At 39.2% G+C, this 18356-nt stretch overlaps 1 protein-coding gene across 15 annotated transcripts in view; it reads right to left on the bottom strand.

The window, feature by feature from the left end:
* CLEC16A (C-type lectin domain containing 16A) overlaps nucleotides 1-18356 on the bottom strand; it is a 188076-nt gene that overhangs the window by 138733 nt on the left and 30987 nt on the right. For 14 of the 15 annotated variants that reach the window (XR_012161151.1, XM_073362451.1, XM_073362441.1 and 11 more), the window contains 2 exons: nucleotides 9135-9363; nucleotides 3719-3848 (listed from right to left, as the gene is read on the bottom strand). Coding sequence is in view for 14 of the 15 variants with exons in the window: in XM_073362451.1 (XP_073218552.1) it covers nucleotides 3719-3848; nucleotides 9135-9363 (359 nt within the window). In the remaining variant the exon portion in view is untranslated. The remainder of the gene's footprint in view (nucleotides 1-3718; nucleotides 3849-9134; nucleotides 9364-18356) is intronic. The other variant, XM_073362442.1, reaches the window with a different exon arrangement.

The raw sequence follows: 18356 nt of genomic DNA on the forward strand, positions 1-18356 counted from the left end.
GGTCTCTGGGCTGAAACCCAGTGTAACAGACAGGCCTGGGTTCCAGTGCTAGACACTGGCACAGAATCCTGAGCTGGGGCTGAACACTGTCTGGCAACAGTGTTTGAACAGTTGTTCTGTTGGACGTTAAGCCCAGAAGGGGTGGACTAAATGGTGACCTGGCCAGAGGACTAAGTTTCCAGAACAAAAGGCTATTACAGAGTGAGCAATGAGCAGCAAGATGGCCGCTGGTGCAGTGAGCTTCATTCCCTAACCTAGATGCAAGGAGGCACGCTTCACAGAACCAAAAAAATATTAGGTATCAGAAACGTGTACAATGAAGTGTACAATATGACAAGTAGGAATTGATTACATTGGACTGAAAGTATGAAATGCTTTAATACCAATAATAAAGCCCAAAATAGAAAAATGAGTACGCTCCTATCCTCTCAATACCACCGCCATAAAAGACAATCCTGGATGTTCCTTTGGATACAAGAGAAGCAGTCACTATGCAAGCAAGTTTCACTGCATTTTTCCAGCCTCTCCTGCCACTAGTTTAGCCATGATCACAGCATATAACCTACAATCAGGCATTTCAGATGTGTGGTCTCCTTTAAAACCACATTTATTGCATCTATAAACAATTCAGCCATTTGCTGTATTCCATTCAACTATACAAGTGTTAGCTAGAAGTCAGGTAGGGCAGAGAACACGGGAAGTACAGACATGACTTAAAAGTTCCTCCCCCATCTGCCCCATCCATCCTCACACAAAAACTAGCTTGGGGGGAACTGAGAACCGAGCCATAATGTCCTGCCTTAGCAGGAAGTTTGAACTTGATGGTCCTATATGCCTTTTCCCAACTACTGTACTATGATTCTAGGTACATCAGTGCAGAACAACAAAATCCAATGTGTCATTTGGCTACTGTTTATGTAGCAAATACTGTGCTGACAAATATATTTTCCAGTTATTTTTGCTCCCACTAATAATGATTAACGTGAGTTCTATTTGAAGGATCAGACTGGAAATGACTTTTTAAATTTCTACAGAATTCCAGATTCTAGTATCTCCCCCAATATTAAACAAATGTTAATACCTACAGGGATTCTATTTATCCTCAAATTGATCCACCTTAGCATTCAAATGTCGAGCACATTAAAACTTGCAAAATTAAGGTTTGTTTACACACAATATTGTTAAATTTCGTGCCTTATAGAGCTGGATCTACATTAGACATCATCATTTAAAAAGTCAACATGTGCCAATACAGACCACACTCAGGGCTTGGCTACACTTGCGAGTTACAGAGCAATAAAGGAGCCCTGAGTGCACTAGCTCACTACCCATCCACACTTGTAAGGTACGTAGAGCACTCTGACTCCGCGGCTACAGCACAGCTGCTACTCCACCTCAGCGAGTGGAATAACGTTTGCTGCACCACCGCTGAAGCGCTGCAGCGCCAGTGTGAACAAGGTGTTGCTTTACTGCGCTCTGATCACCCTCGGGAAACATCCCATAATCCCCTTAAGTCAAGTGGCCACTCTTGTCATTGTTTGGAATCGGCTGAAGGAATGCCCATTGAAAGCTCCGTTTCTGACAGCCGGCTGCTTATCTCCTCTGAGACAAAACAACCATTACTGTGGAATGCTGTGAGAGAGAGAGAGGGGTGGTGAGGAAGGGGGCATCTGCTGCTGTCTGAACTTACAAGACAGCATGCTGACATGCTCTCAGCCCCCCAAAAAACCACTCTCCCCCCACATACACGCTCCCTGTCACACTCCACACACGCCCATTTGAAAAGCACATTGCAGCCACTTGCATGCTGGGATAGCTGCCCATAATGCACCACTCCCAATGTCGCTGCAAGTGCTGCAGATGTGGCCAAGCCAGTGTGCTTGAAGCTGTCAGTGTGGACAGACTGCAGCATTTTCCCTACTGTGTTCTACGAAGGCTGATTTAACTCAAAGTGCTCTACATCTGCAAGTATAGCCATGCCCTCAGTTATCTCACTTTCCACCAGTATTTCATAACTTTCGGAAAGTGCAAACTTCGTTATGACATTTGTAGTGATCCATTAGATTGGATAACCAAAATAGGAAAGATATTCCTTATAAACAGATCCAATCTTTAATGCAAAAAAATATTTCATCCAGTTTATTTCATTATACGGGGAAGGATTCAAATAGAGTTTAGAATGCTGAGGTATCAAAAAAATTCAAGTTTTTAACTGTTTCTTAACCAAGAAACTGAAAAATTCACTTTAACAAAAAGTCTTGTGTAGTATTTTACTTTGCTAAGTCTAGGAATACTTCCCTTACATGTGTGATAAGATCTACTCTTGCTTTTAGACGTGCTTCACTTCTGCACAGATGGCATTTGAACGAAGATGCAAGATGCTGTTAGATCGCTATCTATATTCTCATCTGTCCTGAAATGCAAATATCTGACAAGGTATTAGGATGATCAGATGAATACTTTGCATTTTGAAGACTTAAAAGCTAATGTTCTAATACCGTCAGGCACTGTCCTTAGTCCTATCATGGCCAAGTTCATTTTATAAAAAGTGGTAAACCAGAATCTCTTGCTCACTCACACTTCACTTAAAAAACCCCTATGCTGCCCACACTTGCTAGTAACTGTAACATTATGTTCCCATTACTGTCACCCATCTTTACGCTTCATGAAGCCGTCCCACTTGACAATTAGACAAGTGTGGTAGAGGTAATCTCTTTTACTGGACCAACTTCTGTTGGTGAAAGAGACAAGCTGTCAAGCTTACACAGCGCACTTCCCTAAAGAAGAGCTCCATGTAAGCTTGCCTTTCACCAGCAGAAGTTGTTCCAGTTAAAAAAAAAAAAAAAAAAAAGTACCTCACCTACATTATATACACAACACTGCAAATCACTTGGATAAAAAAAATATGTTATTGTCAACGTGTTCTGTTTACCAAAATTGCTATTGATCACCCCAGCATCCAAACTAAACTACTGCAGGGTATGTTGACATCTAAAAAGTCATTTACCCAACACAGGGGGAAAAAGCAGAACAGGATACTCTAGGACACAATAGAGAAAATTATCTCAAAAACAGAATCAATATTTTACTTTTTTTAAAAATTTAAATCATTTACATGTTACTAATTCTTTAGCAATTTAAGACAATCAAATGGGAAGAAAGTGAACATTTGGCACATCCTTTAGTTTCCTAATTGTTAGTAGTATTTCAGATTTTAACTGCTAAGAATTAATTTTCACACTTAAAAGGCTCTTCGGCACCAAAAAGATTAACGTCATTGCTGCGAGACTCCCACCTAGCATAATGGAACCCTGATCTCGACTGAGGCTTCTGGGTACTACTGTAAGAAAAGTGGCAAACCAAACGACATACAAAACACATCCTCAGAACACAGTTTGTGTGTTACATGTAATGCTTCCTATTCTGGCATACAACATACAGAACTGCTCTAAGACAGGCACCCCTTTCAGGCAGGGAAACTCGATACAGCAGCCTCCAGGGAATGAAGAGGATAGACACTGCTTCCTTACTGACACACCTTCTACATGACCATATACAAGACAGCTACACCAGTCAAAGGCAAATGTTTGGATGAGCCATAAATTGGGAGGGCGGGGGGGGGGGGGGGGGGGGACGAGGGAGAGACGACAAAATTGAAAAAAAGAAAAAAGAAGCAGAAGGAAGGAACCTGGACAGGTGAATTACAATTCTTTCATACCTGCTCCAGTTTATCATTTCATTCCCAGAGGCTGCAGCACTCTTTTCTTCATCAGTTGTATTCTGCTCTGTCACAGTTGAGATAGACAATTCTGACATCTTACACCGCTCCATGATTACCATCTCTATTTCTTAAAAGAAAGAGCTAAAATTGAGTTTAGAGGAAGATGTGACCTATTTGAAGTATTCTTTATGTGAAAAAGTGATTTTTAAAAGAAGTGTTATGCACCTAAAAATGAGGGAAGACACTGCTTATGTGTCAGAATATACACAGAGGCTTTCTGATTTTCCTACCATCACCACAAAATATTAAAAAGCATTTCTTATAAGATTTAAAAAACACAATCTGAAGGAAATAAACTCGGGGTTTCATAAATAATTACACCATCAGTTCTGAATACGAAAGCCTTTACAAAACTTAACGGACAAGCATTTTAAACAGCATTTTTTAAATGGTCAGCATTTGCCAAAAAACTATTTACACTTTCAATTATCTCAGGGGCTTTAAGTGAAAAACTGTTCACTCTACGCCCAAACATAACAAAACTAGTGTATATATATAACTGCTTCAGATTTTATAAAAAATACATTGGCACAAAAAAAAAAAAGAGGTGGAGGGAAACAGTATGTGGAATTTAAAGGAGCAGTACAGTTGTTACTGTAGTAACTAATGCAAACAAACTCTGTTTATGGCTAATATTTCTGGTTCTGAGTATGAAACTATTACGTTTCAAAGTCTTTCAACAAGTGGTCTATAGACAGACACTTCCTCCACAACACTGAGGAAATTCAGTTTTGGTAAAGGTCTCCCTAAATTTCTTTAGGTGTAGGCTGAGGCAGTTTGTAAAGCCACTCTTCTCCTGACACAAGGAGTTCCTTGTGGTTCTTCACTGGTGATGTCAAAACTTCATTCCCTCACAGAGAGCAATGGAAGCCCTAGGCTACCATTTGACGGACTGCATATTTAGTCACACAAGAAACCCCTCACTGCCAGACAGCCGACAGATCCACTAAGAGCTACCAACTCATTGACTTCGCTGATCCTTTCCTGTCTAGTGCATGGTCCAGTGCTAGAAGGCAGCATGCCATAAAGAAAAGACCGTTTCAGACCCTGAAAACTTAAACTTTGTAAGTGCTGGCTCACTTGTTTACACCCCCATAGCTCATTGGCACCAGGGTCAAGTGACAGATCTTATAGGTATGCAGAGGCTGAGACGCTCAGCCACAGGTGAAGTGGACAGTGGATAGGGTCCTATGTATCCCTCTCTGCACACAGAGCCACTTGATGGCAAGATCTGCATGTCACTCAGGTGTAACAAATTGCTATCGATCACCCTTATAGCATACAAACTACCATACATCTACACCCGATACCCTGAAATCTAGAGAAAAGATAACTTTCTGGCCACAGCCTGCACTATAGCATTATCATGTAGCAGGATTTTGACTGACACAAGCCATGGAGAAATTTACTCCTGACAATTTACAAACCTCTGGACCATGTCCCTGGATCCCTCCCCTCTATGATACTGAGCTGTGTTTTTCCCAGGCAGTCACATTAAGAGTATTCCCCTCATACACATTTGTAAACGTCTACCATTTTCTCAAATAAAAACACTCTACCAAGTGTTAAATTAAATTTTAGAGAAAAACTAATAAGAGGCTACATAAACAAATAAGAAAAACCAAACCAACCATGAAAAAACAAGATGTTACTAAAAGGATACTTTAGTATATCTATGTAACAAGATTCTAGGATTGTCACTGTGTCACTCTGAATCCTAGAATGTCTGCGGAGTCAGTGTGAAGTGATGGAAACAGTTACGATCGTGACAGATCTTTTTGTTCAGAATATCATCAGGTTGAATCATCACTGAGCTTCATGGTCCATTACTGCCCCATTTTGAAATTCTCAGCCATTTATGGCCTTTTTTCTTTTAAACATATGACAACGGATTATACCCATGCAACAGCACAGGCTTTTAGCTATTAGTATAGGAATATCAAACAAATTATGCTGAATTGTAAATAGCCATGCTACTAACCAAGTTCTCTCCTATGCCCCTCCCTTAGCAGTCTCAAAAATCGGAAACTCTACTGTCGGTAGGCTTAGCAGTTCAAACCCACAGCCAATTATTCCCTGGCAGTGACAACTGATTCCTCAAGCCAACTACTTTCAGCCCCACAGTCCACTCAGAGTAATCTGGGACTTTGCCTCCACCCTGAGGACAAGAGTCACCCACCCCAAAGACATGATTCACTCCGATTCTTCGTATTTTTCCTGTTTCCTCAGGAAAGTCCTTGACAACTGGCATGCAGACAGTATAATGTTTTGACACTTGTGCCATTTAATAGCCTAGAATCTAGCAAAATAATGGAATACAAAATTTCCTTGAGCATATGTGGTTTGTAAGGGAAGAGTTAAAGATAGTTACTTGCCCAGAAATTATAGAAAAATAAATTTAATCCATTTTTATCAAAGCCACATTTATGAGAAACAATCAGTGGTGTGTGTGTGTGGTTTTTTTTTTTTTTTCCTGTTATGGCTGCTCCTTGGAATCATGTATGTGGGCATGGTAAAAATATGAACTCCTTTTTATAGCCATGGAAACAAATTTATTAGAGGGGCTAAATTGAATGTCATTTTTACTTCTGACCTATGCACTGTGCACACCAATCTAACTCTGCTGAGACTACAACTAACATTTCTACTTTGTCAGAGTCCCCATCACTGCCATTTAAAAAAAAAAAAAAAACAAGTGAAGGTCAGACTTCAAGATACAGTGTCATCCTGGTGCATGCATGTAGCTCCATGGGAAGATATGAATCAATGTGGATCAGGTGGTTATACTCATGAAAAGACAGCCAGCCAAATCAGCTCAAACCAATTAAGGAAGTGCTATTCCCAAGAATTACACAGGGCAAATTAATTCATAAACTTAAAGAGAGTCCAATCTTTTTCCATCAGCTATAGCCAAAATTGATAGATTCCTAGCCAAGAGATTCCACCTACTCATCTCTCGGATTTCCTCAGTGCAAATCAACTTAGGTGCAGTGTCTGGTTGCCAGTGAACTCATGTAATTTTATAGTTCAGGTGCTAAGGATCAAAGTCTTACTGAGTCAGTGGATTGGTCAGGACTTCTAATTTTCTAGGCTAACCTAGGTACATATGAACTTATCCTTATGACTAACAAAAACAAAACTAGAACAAAGTGTTTATTAAAAATATTAGCATATAAAGATAAGTTACTCCAATGTGATATCTATCCAGTTGATAAAAACTGTTTTAATTCATCTGTAAAAACAGATCTAAACAGGCCTGTGGCTCTTATTTAAAGCTACTAAGTCACACTAAGTGATCACTACAGTACTCCCCAAATGTTTTCCTAATATTACTTTTTCACATAAATTGCTGTAATTGCCAGAGGGATGTCATAGGATTGCAAATGGAAGGGAAGGTGATGCACACCACAGTAAGTTGTCGTCCACATTGTGGGAAAAAAAAGTTTGAGTGAAAGCAGAGTAGTTGAGCAAGATATTTAGTTTCATTTAGCTACAAAAGCCTTAACATGCATTTCCATCCTAAGACAACAGTATATTAACATTACTAAGTTTTACAACAACTTTTCTGGGTAAGTAGTATCCCCATTTTACAGAAGTGGAAACTGACAGGGTGAAATAAGAGACTGCCCCAACCTTGCACAGCAAGTCAGTAACACAGTTGGGGTTAATAGTTCCCTATTTTTACTCTTGTATCTTCTGATGCTGTTCCCTGTGACTGGAATGGCATCTTTATTCTTTCTACTAAACATCCTCAGTTTCCTTGAAATCCTGCCTCAAGACCCACATTTTGAGCTTAATGACCACCACTTCCACTGCTGTTCAGCTTAAGCCTCTCTTCAGTCACTATGCATGGCCCACAACGTTTGTTCCAACCCTCACTCTCCCTTTCCTTTACACCTAATTTTTTTTTTTTCAAATGTTGTAGGTTTGCCTAATTTGGATTTAAAGCTTTTCAAGGTAAATGCTGAAGATTAAATTATAAAAGCTATATCATTGTCAAACTTATGATAACAGCCCCAGTTTGCCAGGAAGCAATACACACATGCTTTACAATATGTGGAGTCATGGAACAAAGCCCAATATGCAATACTTGGAATCATGGAACAAAGCCCAGTACATACTATGTTGATTAGCATGATGCTACTTGTTTGAAATTAGGAGTTAATGCTATGCTATGTACTAGGGGATTACCCAGGAGGATCATAAAAATTATGCAAACTACCCACTAAAGCCCTGTCCCCACTATAAAGAAACCAGGTTAAAGTGAGAGCTGTTCTGAAACATTTTTTGGTAGTGTTCTGACACTTGTATAAAAAGATTTTAAGTTGTAGTATGGATGCAAGCCATGTTAATGACCTTTAACCCACTTTAAGTGGATTAGAAAAAAGTTTTACACACTCCTCCCCGTTTAAGATATTAGGCACACAGAGATTTTTGCCCACTTCTCTAACATGGTCCCTTGCCCATCCCAAAATTAGTTTGTTAGGCCTCTTGAGAAACTGGAAAGAGGAAGAATTTTAAAAAATGCATTTCGTAAGCACAGGGAGTTCAATTATGTAATTTGAACAAAAAAATGACAATACACAGTCATTACATGCATTGTATTTAGCATCATTTACATGAAGTCAGAATAAAGAACTTGGAAGTTTTTAGGACAGATTAGTTACATGTATCAAAATGCAAGCAGGACATGAAAAAGGGCTCCCAAAGAAGTCATAACATAGGGGAAAAAAATTTTATTGTGTTATATGCTTCCTTAGATGCAGTGCTGTCATCGCGGTCTCATTTTATGCATAAAAACCTCTACTTTTTGATATGCATTTTCCTCTTCACTAGTAACTTAAAACAACGAAAGGAACTGAACCGCATACCTTTCTGGTGCACACCCAATACTTTAAATCTAATGATTCAGGCATGATAGTTCTGTGAAGCAACTAGAATGCACATCAGTCAGGTAATTAAATAAAAAAATTTGAGGGATTGCCGTTGGGGGGCTTTTTAACTAACAAATGATACAGACTTGTTAACAAGTCTTACAACACTAATTAATCACATGCAGATAGCTAGAAGGTGTACTTGTGATTAAAGGCTGGATGCCACAGGAGAAACTGCAGACACTTCACATTTTCCACCAAATTAAACAGTCTTTTTTAAAGAGCTGAATTCTACATGGAGAGGTTGAAAAATAAGCAAGAATCACTGATAGTGGAAAAATCTAATGATTTTGTTTATTTAGTTATGCAATCAGTATTATAAATGAACAAAAAACATGAACTAGACCACAAACATGTGATATAATTAAATTATTAGCATATATAAAGTTTGCATGGTTTTCATTCATTGGTGCACTCACCTTCATTTTCTCCACTTGCCTTGATGCCTTTTGAACTACCCTCTGTACCTTTAGCCTTATCTTGGTCTTCTTGAGTATCTTCAAGTCCTCTCTCCTCTTCCTCCTCTTCACCAACGTTTTTATAGTTGGGTCTCTTTTGCAACCTCTTCTTTCCCTTATGCTTGTTAATTTCAAGAGATCTCTCCAGTGTCTCTGTAGGTTTTATGAAGCATCTGATGCTTGATTTTGCCTATTAAATTTAAATGAGATACATTTTTAGCTGTATATTTCTTCTGCAATTTAGCATAAAATGGGTAGAAGTAACTTCAGTTTGTACAAGACAAATTGTTATTTACAAATCTATAAAGCATTTCACCTACACACATCAAATTTAACTTAAAAAGGCCAGAAGGAGAATCTCAATTTAGCAATATCTAATTATCAGTAGTTCCAGGCCACCTACAAAATAAAGTTATTCTAATCTTAAAGGACTTGGTAGCATTAGGAAACATGAACACTTCAGGACAAGAAAGTTCTAGATCCATCTATTAAACATGACCATTTTAAAAGCATGTACCATCAAGAAAAAAATTGTCAAAAAGTAAACCTTGTTTTTTGCCATGCAAGAGCATACAATACTAAACTAAATCAAGTCCCACTGATGTTACAAACTGCACCAGCTGCTCTTTGAATTAGACCATGCAGGGGAGACAGCTCAGAGAGGACTCAGACAAAAGCCTATTGCAAAAAACAGGAAGGAGTGAAATAGTAAAAAACAAAAAACAAAAATGGGGCTGAAGAAAACCCATTAATATAAAATACAGCTTTTAAGTAAACTATAGGTATGCTTTTTATCTCAATGTGTTCAATGAAAAACTACCATACCTCTAACCTCTTTTTAAAGTTTTAAATAGAGGTCAAAGTGTACTTCACTGGTAGTTTTCATATCAACTTCAATTAAAAAGGCTAGTTTAATGTGTAAGAATGTTTAGAGTTAAAATACAACTACACTGAGTGTGTGTCTCAGGAATTTGCCTTCTCAAAAATTAAAAATATATAGAAAAAGAAAACATGCACCCATATTCAGTCAAAAAACTGAAATTTCCTAAATGTTTATGTACACAGCAGGCTCAAGCTGCAATGGTAAATGCTGAAAACCAGTAACTGTTCATCTGCTAATTACGTTAAAAGATGACATTTAAGATACACTTCCTGTCTGCTCATATTCTGCATACAATATGGCTCCAAGAAAAACACTTTGCACTTGAAATGAAGGCCCCGATTATATAGAACTGAACACATTTGGATTCATTAAAATGTGTATGTTTTAACCCAAAAGTTGTCACAATATCAGACATGGTATTACTTTCCTGTTGCTGATGTGATAGATAAATCTATTCAATTAAGGATAAGTATACCTAGACTATTACGTACAGTGTTCTTTTCTTGGCCTCATCCTTCACTATTAGCAAAATCCCTTAGTCCTTGGTGCATCTGCCTCAGTCACCATCATTCCCTCCTCTCCCCACCCCGCAAAAACCTATAATAAATTTCATAGGACTGGTTTACAATGGTGAACTAGTCTGCACCTCAGGGGTGTAAATTCTAGTGCACTTTAGCATGCCACACACTAACTGGCCTGTGTGGACCCTGCTGGTGTACACTGAAATTTCTCTAGTGCACATAAACATAGTTCTGTTTCAAACAGAACTCCATTAACAGCATTAAGGAACTTTTCATGCATGCCAGCAGGGTCTACATGGGCCAATTAGCGCATGACACACTAGTGCATACTAAAATTTAAACCCCTCTGATGCAGACTACAGCACCAGGTAGACAAACCCTAATTGATTTCATTTTGTCCTTCTCTATACTCCGAAAACATCTCCGCAGATCTAGTTTTCTAAACTTATTTTGTAGTATGTATGTGGGTGGCATCCATTATAAAGAACTGAAAGATATGGCTTAACACAAGCCTGTTTCTTTTCTGATGCAAAGCTACAGTATATCAAAGCAGTTTAAGACTACATTCCCCACCCCCACCCCAAAAACGTGACAAATGCTGTAGATGGGTTTACTCATCGCCAGTCAACATAGGATGCTTGGCTTTTGGGGGGCTTTTTAACCTCCTTTGCTTCTCCACTAACAAATGATGCAGACTTGTTAATAAGTCTTATTAAAACAAATGCAAAACAAAGAGCAATTTGTTAAGTGAAAAAATTCAGTCACTGTATATTTACAGCTTCCATGGGCAATACTTCATCAGTTAAAATTGCTACCACATTTCAGGGTAAAAATAGTAGCAATATGGAAAAAAAAAAAAAAACACACCACGTAACAGCAGCCACTGGAGATAGTGGATATTGACTCCTGTTGTGCAGCAAGAGTATAAGATTTTTGTAACCTTATCTCGTCAAGTGACTGAAGACAGAAAATAAAAGACATGTTTCTTACCAGGACCTTTGGTGGTCTCATTTATTACAAAAACATAGTACCAGTATTTTATATGATATGATTAAGTATATTTTCACAATATTACTGCATCAACCCATATCACACAAATTACCGATTATTCCAACTTTAGGATGTTTAACGTAATATTATTCAACTCAGTGCACTCCAGAATGAGAAGCATGTATAACACCCATACTGCTGTGCCTTAGATAGGAAATAAATAAGTTCTGGATAATTACAAATGAAGGCAGCTAAAGGCAAACATCTGTATGAACCATTCCCCTTAGCAACAGATGTGCAGCATTCCACTTACTAGGCTCATGAACAAGGAAAACACCTTCTCCAGTCATCCAGTGGTCTTATTTGCTAAGTTGCCACAAAATCATTGTATTGTTTATTTTTATTAAAAGCAATTTTCATTTGAGATGTGGGCAAGAAGCCTTAATGTCTATGAGTGCAAAGCTATGAAGTATCTGAAGAAATTCACACTCAGCAAAACAATTCCAATATTTCATCACACCTAGGCTTCTTTATTTAACCTGAACAATATTCCATATAGACAGCAACCTCAATCAATGGCCTAGAGGGACAGGGAAATCTTTAAATCATTGGGTGGTCTGTTAGTTGTAGGAGCCAGCCATACAAACAAGGTCAAAGGACTATGAGCACAGACTTTAAGGCCTGCTGGTCAGTTGCTCTGATAACTGCCAGCTGGCAGATCTCTCAGAATCAGCTTGTAAGGGGGAATTCCAGGAGCAAAGGACTGCTGAGAATGGCTGGTTTTCTTAAGTTTTGCTTGTGTGTACATTTAAGTTCTGCAAGAGCTGAACTTCAAGAACATTTCATCTAGCGTCTTCCTCCAGCAGCTCCCCTACCCATTCTTGCTGTGTGCAGCAAGTTTTGAAACATACTTCATTTAAAACAGGGCTTTATCCCACAAATTAAGTAAGAGACAGAGCCTTCTTTTGAACAAATCAAGGTACATGCTATGTAGGATATTGAGAGAGACTATTTCTTAACTGTGAAGCAGCACAGCCATGATCAATACTCTGGTTCATTGTTTGTGAGACAAAGACAATCTCATATAAAGGCAGTGGTTTTCAACCATGGGTCCGGGGCCCCCTGGGGGGCCGCGAGCAGATTTCAAGGGGTCTGCCAAGCAGGGCTGCAATTAGACTTGCTGGGGCCCAGGGCAAAAAGTCAAAGCCTCTCTGTATGGGGCTGAAGCCTGGGGTTACAACTCCGGCATCCAGGGCGGAAGTCAAAGCCTGAGCCACTTAGCTTTGCAGGGCCTGCTGTGGTATGGGGCCCCAAGCAACTGCCCTGCTTGCTACCCCTTAACCTAGGCTGTAGCTTTTATATGCAGAAAAAGTTGTTGTGACATAGCTGGGTCATGGAGTTTTTAATACCATGTGGCGGGGGGGGGAGGGGGGGAAGAGCTCAAAAAGAAAAAGGTTGAGAACCCTGATCTAGGGAGGCTGTTCACGTATGCTTGCTAGTGGAGGTGGTTATTTCCAAACAGCTGATCTCATTTGAACAAAATGTATATTCTTATAGAGTTACAGAAAACTAAAAATCACTGGATTTTCAGTACTTTATTCTATATCTTCTGATGGAGGTAATTCAGTGAGTATTTATATTTTGAGATGAATACTGAGGGGCAAACCAATTGGATAAATTATGTACATAATCAAGCCTTCTGGCTCAAAAGTTTAAAGAAGCGAAGGGACAGTTTTTTTCCAATTTCTGCACAGTTTGTTTCAGAACAGCAATAAAAACTGATGAAACATCATGAAAGGGATGCCTGGCAAGATCTCTAGCACAATTTGTAGCCCTAAAAGGTTCAAGTAAGGATTTGCAATTTGTAGAGAAAGCTTATTCAAACCTTGCCCAGGTCACCCATTGCTAGTTACCATAATAAGAAATACTTTGGTACAAGAATCCTTCACAACGACAAGACAAAAAAAACAAAAAAAAAAACAAAAAAAAACACACACCACTATGAAGCTTTTATATTTTAAGCACAAAATTATCTCCCCTTAACCTCTCAAATCTATTTTTACCCAGAGATAGAACTGCAACACATGAAGGTTTTAGAAATAACTAGATTTAGAGCCCTATTTATAATAATGAGTTCTCATTACAAGAGGCATGAAAAATGGAGGAACAAATGAAGTCTTTTCTTTATGGGAACATCTTATAAGATGCAAGTTGCAAGAATCATTTAGTTTATTTTTCTCTTTCCATTATTTAGTGACTCAGCTATTTCTAGAAGCCTGAAACAGTTTTCCTTAAAGAAAATGTTTAATATACTGTAGGTACATTTTTAATGCAGTGTATTGTGGCCTATCAATGTGAATGAAACATGTTGAAAACGAGGAGATGAACACTCAAGGACATACTATATAAAAGGCCAGTTTTCATGGCCTGTTTAGTTTGGAGAAAAAGAATGGTTACAAAGAGCTAATATGTAATGTGTGCTGTCAGATACAAGAGCTACACACTCCTAATACTTTAAACCATAAGATCAGAGCAGAAATTAATTTAGAAGGCACATAATTTATCAAGGTTGATACCAATTTTAGGTTAATGTTAATTTACACCTTCTCAAGCAATTTTTTACATATTTGCAGTTTGATCTTGTGTAAAGCGTGATGGTAAAACAAGGCAATACCAGTAACTTATCTTCATATTACGAGAAGGAGAAAGTAGGTTAAACAAAAACCAAGAAACCTAAAACAGGTAGGATTGAGCAACATCCGAATTACAAAGGAAACAGGTCTCACCGACAGGAAGGAAGGTAAACCTTAATGTGACTATTGTCAAATTGTTTATACTATATTCTCCCTGACTTCACATATTTAACTACAGTCACAAGAAGAAGAACATAGCAAGAGCTTCATTTTAACACTGTCCAATAAAAGTATATAGAAAATAGTTACCTCGACATGTAATTTCTGCTACTCACATCTATTTTCAGAACTTGCTACACATTGATATGGGGTGTTTGTTCACTTATAAACATAAATAAACACACACACACACACACACACACGACTTCCTGGCATAAGTTTCGCTGAACTGTATCTGTATACACAGGATTTGGATACTTAGCTCACGAAAGCTTATGCTCTAATAAATTAGTTAGTCTCTAAGGTGCCACAAGTACTCCTTTTCTTTTTGCGAATACAGACTAACACGGCTGTTACTCTGAAACATCTCTTACTGTTGATCTGTTTTGAGCAGTAATCACTATTGGTGTTGTTGTGCATCAATTATAGGGTTGCAAGGTGTCCGGTTTTCGACCAGAAAGACCTGGTGAAAAGAGGACCTGGCAGCATCCGGTCAGATGTACTGACTGGACACCAATTGTCCAGTTACTGTGGACACAGGGGAGGTGCTGGGTCATCAACTCGCACCAGCCCCTGTTCAGCAGGGGGTACCTACTACCTGCAAGCAGACAGGCTCTGTCCCAGCCTGCAGCTCCTGTCCCAGCCCCAGAGCAGAGGGAGCCCAGTGAGCTATTGGTGTGGGGAGACAGAAGCGGGGGGGAAGATACCGCTCAAGGGAAGAGGCAGAGCAGAGGGGTCCAGTTTTTTCAGAAATTAGAAAGTTGCCAACCCTAATTAATGATCTTATCTTTTTATAGTCACCAACATGTGCTGCTATTTCCATTACAAACCCTGATTTCCAGAAATTAGTACTGTAGCAAAGCTGTCAAATACATTTTGACATAACTTGCAAGACAGGTCTGTTAGCTTTTATGTTACAAGGGTAATTGTTCGTTCCCAAGCTGTCCTCCGCAAACTATTTGTTTTTAAATCGACTCAGTAAGTCAAAATCACCTCATTAGTGGCATCAAAAGCTGCTGACAGCTCGAACTGTATCTGCATGGACCCTACCTGATCTTCATCCATCATTAGGTGATTGTACTTCTTGCATTGGTAGACTCTTTCAGTTCCATACCCAGCTCTGTAATCAGACTGGTAAGGATCAAGGTGGTTGAGGCAACAGTTGTCTTACTATAAACTTCTCTGTAATCTCAACCAAAAAAGGAAGACCCTCAGCATCAGATGTTGGTTTCCTGAGCAGAGGATGCACCAGAGCTTCTTAAAAAGAAGCTGGCACCCTACCCTCCCTAATAAAGGTATTAATCTCCACCAGCAATGGATCCAGTACTTTCCTCACTGGCCTTCACTAGCCAAAAAGAACATGGATCCAAAGGGACGGTGTGGAGTACACACCACACCTATAGTTTGAAGATATTGATGGGACACAAGTCTGACAGCTTTTTTGATAAAGTAGGTGCAAACCTCTTACAGACTTCAGTATTCAACACTGTATTGCTTTACCCTCACCTTCACCCTCACCTTACTCCATACCACTGGCTCATATTTGTAGCCAGGGTAATTGAGAACAATTTTCAGATTCTACCAAGTCTGATCTTTACATCCATGTGAAATGCTATTCAGTTGATCCAGGACTTCTATTAAAAACAATTCTAGGGAATTTTTGAATTTCAGTTTTGAAATATATATTTAAAATAGCACACTGGACCCAGAGAGTACTTGTGATGCAATTATTCCACCAGCATTTCAACTGATCATCATTTTGCCACACATTAGTACCTGGGAAATGCAAGTCTTTGAAGACATTTCAAATACCAAGAGACACAAAACTTTGAACTGAGATCCTGTCTCTAAGTCTCAAGATGAAACTTTCCTCTTCTCTTTAGCTTATAACTGCTTCTCATTATAGTATGTTAAGATATATCCTTTGTGTGTTTGTAGGACCTAAAAATATTTTTTATGGTAAATCTAAACACAATGCAAATCTATGGAGCCAATATTAGCACTCCAACATGTACTGTGGAACGCTGCAGCATACAGTAAGAAATGAGGAAGAGAAATCTGTTGGGAATTACTAGAATTGAGAATTCAAAGTAAAATTTAACACTCTAAGAGGAAGAAAATAGTAAGTTAAGCCTGTTCTTCACTCCCAACTCTTCTACAATGTCCCCTGCAGATACACAGACGCCGCCTTCTGGCCACAGATTTCCTAATAATAAGCTGCTTCTGCATCAAACCCATTTACGGCATACAGTAATTACTTGAGAAAAGAAAAACCCAGTTCCTGAGCAATGTTTTAATTGATAAATAGGAAGAAATATATCATCGCTAATTCTTACCGACAAATTGCACTCAGTGGTGATACTGGTACTCAGCTACCTAGAAATAGCCCTGGAGAATAACCCCTAAACTGGTAGGCAACTAACTTTGGGACCCAACCTGAGTCATCCCAGTGAGTATCATCACAGGTTAACAGAGAAGAGAACACTAAACTGTCCTGCCCAACCCTATCCCCAATACATCAGGAATCTTTCAATACCTCTCACTGGCTTTAGCCTGTCACCACCCTACATGAACATAGCTACACCTACACCCTGTTGTCTGTCTGTTTTATTGGAACCATGCTGGATACCTGATACATTCCCTTCACTGGAGGCCTCTTGTCCAGCTTCCCCAACCAACTATATTCCTTCCTGTTGACAGGTTTTCCATTGAAAACTCCACACCACAGGTTTCCCCCATGAGCTTAATGAAACCGTTACTTCCCTATAAATACTTCCTAGAGTCTATAGATGAACTCTCCACAAATTTAGTTTCCCTAACTTGAAGTTTTCCTCTTTTCCACTGAAACCCCTTAGCCCCAAAAGCTCAGTTCACTCTCCTACAAGCAAACTTTTATCAGCAAGCACAGAAAGACTTAACAACTGCCCTACTTAGCTCATGTGATTAGCTATGACATGACTTCCAGTTTATATGCAGCCAGTTCACTTATCTTGAGCAGTAGGAAGTGGCAGCCAAAAAAAAGCACGAACAAAACCTGCACAAAGTAACAATAAAAGCGAACCCAAGCTTGTAGGAAATCCACAAACCCGTCAACGTTGAAACAAACATTCCAAAACACTCAAACATCAGATATAGGTGCCTTTGCATAATAGCTGTGAACTAGAATAAGTGTAATTTCTGCAGACAGACAGACCCCACCCTCTGGCCACAGGTTTCCTAGTAATAAACTGCTTCTGTATGAAACCCATTTACGGCATACAAGTAATGCACACTAAGACATCCAGTATGCGACAAACAGAAGGCCACAGACCTTTGCTAACATGAACAAGAGATTACTTTATCTGGAAGTGTTCACTCACAATACTATCATTCCACCCTGGAGTGTCTGTTTAAAAAGAAATCCAATACTAAGAGCAAAGTCGGACTACCCCTGTATCTGTGCCGAATAGCCACGGACAATAAAGATCAGCCCATAACAACAAAGCTCCCCTGACACAACGAGGCATTAGGAAAGTTCATTTCTGTTAAAGCAAGCCTTAGTGACTCAGCTATTTCTAGAATCCTGAAACAGTTTTTTTTAAAGAAAATGTTTAATATACTGTAAGTACATTAAAGCAAGGGGAAGGGTAGAAGGTTCAGATACTTAGGCCTTGTCTACACTTGTGGCAGCATGTAGAATACACATAGCTTCATGCCACAGCGAAAGGCTCTCATGGGGGGAAGCAGTGAGGAAAGGCTCCAGCAGTTCCTCCTTCCAGAGTCTTTCACTGCAGCATAGATATTGGAGGCACTGGTTGGGCATGTAAAGAGCCAAAGAGGATATATACCCTATGGTCTGGCATGTCTATACTCTACTCATTGAGCAGTGCTTCACCACCTACACACTGCTGTTTATACCTATGCTAACTGGGCATTCAGTGTCTGTACCCTACATGCC

Source organism: Lepidochelys kempii, chromosome 10, assembly GCF_965140265.1.
Source record: "Lepidochelys kempii isolate rLepKem1 chromosome 10, rLepKem1.hap2, whole genome shotgun sequence".
In the NCBI taxonomy this organism is placed as follows: Eukaryota; Metazoa; Chordata; order Testudines; family Cheloniidae; genus Lepidochelys; species Lepidochelys kempii.